Below are 6000 nucleotides of genomic sequence, written 5' to 3'. Positions count from 1 at the left end.
GGGGAATATCACTGCTCTAAGTAATTTTATATAGTAAGTAGTTCAAATCATTCAGTATACCTGAAAAAATACTTTATAAAAGTTTTAAAATAATTTTTCAGCTGTTCCTAAGAATCTATATATAAAGCCAAAAGTACCCATGAACTTTTGAGAAAACTACAAGTCACACCCCCATAAACCATATACTTAAAATGTTCGTCATGACGAGAAACCTTGCGCAAAATTGTCCATTATTTCGTAAATTGCCCTATAAGGTCGTAATTGCTTTCCAAAGGGAACTTTCCATTTACCTAAAGTTAAAAATACCACAGCTGTTATTATTTGTTTGTATTACCATTACTGTATTCTGTTTTGTTTATTTCATCGTAACTTAACCAATCAATAGTTTTATTAATACTAATGTAGTACAACAGGGTGGAGCCCGTGGGTAACAGCTAGTTTCTCTAACATTTAAATTGATTGAGATTTAATCGCAGCTGGTCCTTCTTTTGTTTTGATTTTATTCCCATGTTATTTAAATGGGCCAAAATCGTACTATGAGGGCTTGCCAAGAGTTTATGGGTCAATGCACCGACTTGAGACCCTCAAAAGGCACATCTACACGTTAAGGGCTTTCAAACAACATAAAGAACATTAAAATTGAGCCAGTGGTTTGGGCTGTAGGTCCGTCAACATTCAAGGAGAAGGAGGAGAAGGAGAAGGAGAACACGGAAAATTTGCGAATTTTCAAACTAGTTTTTCTTGGCTCAAACACAACCGTTTTTTAAAATCTTTTTTTTATTTTGTTGAGAATGAGTGCCCCTATCCAGTAAATAAATAATTATTTTAATAGCTTTTGTTTCTTCAGAGCTATAGACGAGTAAAAAAGCCACTTTGTCACGTCATGTATATATACACTGCAGCAGCTGTGTACCGCTGAGGGACTTGGTGGGGCGGAACGCTGCCGCGTTCCTTAATTATCTGTAATCAGATGTTTTATCTTTACTTTGAAATGCTTGTGTTATATTTCTAGAATATCTCGGAACCAGAACTTGTACCTCTTTACCTCTGCTCTTCAAACTGTCAAATTTAAGTTTTTACAGCTGACTTAAATTAATTGATTTATTTACATTCTGCCCAAGGGAAATATGAAAATTAAGTTGTATAATATTGCATTGTCATCCATTTGTGAGCTATGTTTCAAGTTTCAAGTCTCTAGCTCATCGGGAACTTTGTTTAAAATTGATATCAAAATTTGTAGGAAATCGAGCTAATGAAAACAAGCCCATGGGGCGTAGCCCAAAGGAAATATAAAATTAAATGATATAATATTGCATTGTAATCCATTTGTGAGCTATGTTTCAAGTTTCAAGTCTCTAGCTCATCGGGAAGTATCAAAATTTGCAATAAAGCGAGTAAATAAAAACAAGCCCATGGGGCGTAGCCCAAGGGAAATATGAAAATTAAATGATATTATATTGCATTGTTTTCCATTTGTGAGCTATGTTTCAAGTTTCAAGTCTCCAGCTCATCAGGAAGTTAGTATAAAATTGATTGCAATGTTTGTACCGGACAAGAAAGCGAGCTAATAAAAACGTTTTAAAATAAAATAAAAAAATAAAACAACTTTGAACAATACATACAGCTGATTCAAATCATTAAATTAAACCATAACAAAACACTAGCGCGCGTAGTGAATAAATAGAGAACTAATTGAGAGCGAGGGAAAGTAAATTTAGAGCGAGGGAAAATCAGCTGATCGATTTTCCCTCGCCCTAAATTAGAGCTTGGGAAACGACTACATACTTTCATTGATGTCAGCTGTTATCGAAAGTAGTTACTTTCGTTACGGAGTGATGGAAAAATAATTTTCATAAGCTTTCTCTTTTGAAGATTTGTGGAGCTTCGGTTCGTATACAGATTATAGAATTTTACTTATTGTATCCTATAATAAACATTGAGATATAGATTACTAGCTGTACCCGCGGGCTTTGCCTCGTTTTACTTCATAAGTGAGCTCGTTCGCATGGCTCAATCACGTCCTGGTTGAAGTTCGTTCGCTACGCTCACTCACCTTTAGAATGGAGCTCGTTCGCTGCGGTCACTTGCCTTCAGGTTAGCTCGTTCGCTACGCTAACTCGCCTCCAGGTTGAAGTTTGTTCGCTACGCTCACTCAGCTGTACCCGCGGGCTTTGCCCCATTTTACTTAATAAGTGAGCTCGTTTGCATGGCTCAATCACGTCCTGGTTGAAGTTCGTTCGCTACGCTAACTCGCCTCCAGGATGAAGTTCGTTCGCTACGCTCACTCACCTTTTGGTTGGAAATTAGCTGTTGTCATAGATAAAAAAAAAAATAATAGTGCTGCACCCTGTTGGTAATCCTTGTAAGTTTTTAATGTTTTTGCATATCATAGAATCAACTTTTTAGTTGAAACAGCTGACTAAATTATTTAATTCCCTTTTTAAACTAGGTGGCGTTCGCAGAGGCATCCACAAAATTGAGCGGAGTCATCAAGGGTTCATATTATATTGTTTTTGCCATACTGCAGTAAAAACAGTCGTTTTTAATGCATGCGTTGCAGGTATCTAAGTAGCTCTTTTAATCATAAGGGAGTAAAAATCAATTTTAGCCTCTGTAAAAAGATGAAGATATTAAACAGAAGAAATTGATTATGAACCTTTATTTGGTATGAAAAACAATGAACTGAGATGTTTACAAATATTGTAAACGAACATATGTTAAATACAATTCTTTTAACATTCTCCCGCACCAAAAGAAAAAGAGAGCATCAGCTTGCAGATGATATTGGTAGACGGCACAACTTTACAATCGGTCTTTTTAATATCCCAGTAGCGGTTTGAAGTGTCACAACTCGAGTTATCTTGTCTTGTCCGGGGTGAACGCCAATCACTCTAGCCAAAGGCCACTTTGATGGGGGATATTTTTCATCGATAATGAGAACAATTGATCCGATTTCCACCGGTGTTGATGGAGATCTCCATTTGTACATTGTTTGCATTTTTTGTAGGTACTCTTTGGACCATCTTTTCCAAAAGCTTTGTTTCATTTGTTGCAATAACTGCCACCGTGATAGTCGATTTTGTGGCACTCCTTTTAGATCTGGTTCTGGAACAGCAGATAAAGCACCACCAACCAGAAAATGAGCTGGTGTTAACGTTGTTAAGTCATCTGGATCTTCAGTCAATTTGCACAATGGTCTTGAATTTAATACTCCTTCTATCTGGATGAGAACTGTAAGAAACTCTTCATACGTTAATATGTGGTCACCTGCAACTCTCTTTAGATGATATTTAACAGACTTCACTCCAGCTTCCCAGTGACCACCAAAGTGAGGAGCAGAAGGAGGGTTAAATTTCCATAGGGTTCCGTCCTTAGATGACAGATCTCTTAATTTGTTTGATTCTGATGTTGAAGCTGTGAAAAGGCGGTTTAGTTCACTGTCTGAACCGACAAATGTTGTTCCACAATCACTAGTGATAGTTGCACATATCCCTCGACGAGCAGTAAATCTTTCATATGCAGCGATAAAAGCTTCTGAGGAATAATCTGTGACTAGTTCAAGATGAATTGCTGAAGAGGAAGAACATATGAACAATACTATGTATCCTTTGTATGTTTTCGCTGCTCTTCCATGCCAAGTTTTAATAATGATAGGTCCAGCATAATCAACTCCTGAATGTAGAAATGGACGTGAAGGGGTGACTCTTGATGGGGCAACTGTCCCATGAGCTGTTGAGCTTGTTCACTTCTATATCTAGCACAAATAACACAGCGTGATAATTCTTTCTTTACAGTTGGACGGCCTCCAAGAATCCAAAAGCGCTGTCTTACTTTTGATAGAGTGTTGGTAGTTCCACTGTGAAGTGTGCGAATATGAGCATCGTTGATGATTAGTTTTGATAAGAGGGAATCTTTTGGGAGAATGAAAGGATGTTTTGTATCATACTCAATAGATGCATTTTGAAGCCTTCCGCCAACTCTGATGAGTTTGTCATGATCAAAAAATGGATTGAAGTTGTAAAGTTTACTGGACTGATGTACAGGCTTGTTCATTTTTAGCAGTTTAAATTCTTCTATGAACGCTTGGTTTTGGAAAAACCCTGTCCAGAATAAGAGAGAATCATTCAACTCTTTTGGAGTTAAGTATGGAGTATACGCAGTATCATGATTCCCTTTGAGACGATTTATAAACCGTTTACACCATGATGTAATACGCAATAGTTTATTAAGATCAGAGTAGCGACTCAGTAACTCAGGTTCAGAGTATGAACAAACTACATTTGAGGACTTCTGCCGATTAAGTTCAGATACTGCTTCCTTAGCAGGTTCATGAGAAGTTGTAGGCCATTTTGTAGAGTCTTCTGCAAGCCAAGAGGGACCTGACCACCATAACGTATGTGTTTTGAGGGCTTTAGGGCATAATCCACGAGAAGCACAGTCAGCTGGATTATCTTTGCCGGGAACGAATCTCCATTGAGCTGATGGTTCTAGTTCCTGAATAGTAGTAACTCTATTACAAACAAAGTCTTTCCACTTAAATGGTTGATTTTGGATCCACGTGAGAGCCACACGAGAATCTGTCCATAACCACAATGGTGCAGATTCAATACTTAACACTTTTTTGACATAGTGGGCAAGACGTACCAACAATAGTGCTGCTGTCAGCTCCAGTCTGGGGATGCTCATTCTTTTAAGTGGAGCAACTTTAGTTTTTGAACAAACTATGTTTGTTACATTTTGTGAACAAGAAATCACTTTGATGTACATAACAGCGGCCATTGCAAATTGTGATGCATCTGAAAAACCATGGAGCTCGATCCTCTTTGACTTTGTAGCTCCTAAGAATCTGGGAATTGATATTTTAGGTAGGTTGATTTTCAAATATTTGCCATTGTTTCAATTAGGACGGGGGAAGAATTTCATCCCAGTTTAGATTCATGAGCCATAGCTGTTGCATAAATATTTTAGCTTTAAGAACTACAGGTGTTCCATTGTCCTTAAAGCTAAAAATGGAGCACATGATAATCCATATGTTACAGTTTTCAGTTGATAGGTACAAAGTTGTTCCTCTTCATACCAAAGGATTCGTTGTAAATCCCAGTCATCAGGATGTACGGCTATTTGTCGATACATTTTTTCAATGTCAGATGAGAATACACATTTGAACTGTCTAAACCATATTAGGACGTTGTGATAATATTTTTATGCATATGAACTGTTATTATTCTTTATTTAATTTATGTATTTCTTTATTGTCTCACAGTTGTTCTTTGTTTACTATTTACATTTTGTATTTGTATGTTACAAATCTTACTTGACTTCAGAGTTTATTAAAACCTATCCTTAGGTCAATTTATAATGAGTTTTATTTGCACTTCAATTTAATAAACTCTTTTCACAAGTCATGGACAAACTCCTCAAGCCTGACCGATTTGATGTAGAGCCAGAAAGTGATGGTGCAGAAGAACAATGGCTGCATTGGTACCAGACTTTTACTAACTTCCTAGAGGAATGTGACTCTAATGCAACAAATGAAAAGGTAAAATTACGTTTACTTGTTAATCACATTAGTCCATCTGTCTACAAATACATCTCTGGAGCTACAAAATTTGATGAAGCTATAGCTATTTTGAAAGAACTCTATATCCGTCCTAAGAATGAGATTTATTCCAGACATCTTCTAGCAACTCATTTTCAGAAGTCAGGGGAATCAGTCGACCAATATTTACAAGCTTTGAAAGATTTAAGTAAACCTAGTAATTTTTCCCAAGTTTCTGCTGAACAAAATAAAAATGACTATATTCGTGATGCATTTATCAGAGGTTTGATTTCCCCAGTTATCCGACAAAGACTTCTAGAAAATAAAACATTAACTTTGAATGAGGCTTTTGAGAAAGCTAGAGTTTTTGAATTAGCTCAGTATCAATCAGAATCTTACAACAAGCAACATTCTCAATTAAATTGCATGCAACATTCTACTACTTCAGAACCAGAATCTGT

General features: G+C 36.7%; 1 protein-coding gene across 1 annotated transcript; it reads right to left on the bottom strand.

Moving 5' to 3' along the window:
- Positions 1–3597: 3597 nt before the first annotated feature.
- On the bottom strand, positions 3598–4686 carry LOC129001461 (uncharacterized). The gene has a single exon (XM_054428793.1). It carries the CDS (start codon positions 4684–4686, stop codon positions 3598–3600), a length of 1089 nt encoding a protein of 362 aa, XP_054284768.1.
- Between the last annotated feature and the right edge of the window lie 1314 nt (positions 4687–6000).

The sequence above is a fragment of the Macrosteles quadrilineatus genome, unplaced genomic scaffold (assembly GCF_028750875.1).
Source record: "Macrosteles quadrilineatus isolate MER2022 unplaced genomic scaffold, UCM_ALF_1.0 Scaffold_1__1_contigs__length_201487025, whole genome shotgun sequence".
Taxonomy (NCBI): domain Eukaryota; kingdom Metazoa; phylum Arthropoda; class Insecta; order Hemiptera; family Cicadellidae; genus Macrosteles; species Macrosteles quadrilineatus.
Note: the sequence above shows the minus strand (reverse complement) of the source record. Positions and strands in the feature narration are given on the sequence as shown.

Bases quoted from the DNA above. Each gene is read 5' to 3' on its own strand.
- LOC129001461 (XM_054428793.1), bottom strand. From the start codon at position 4,686: ATGAGCATCCCCAGACTGGAGCTGACAGCAGCACTATTGTTGGTACGT.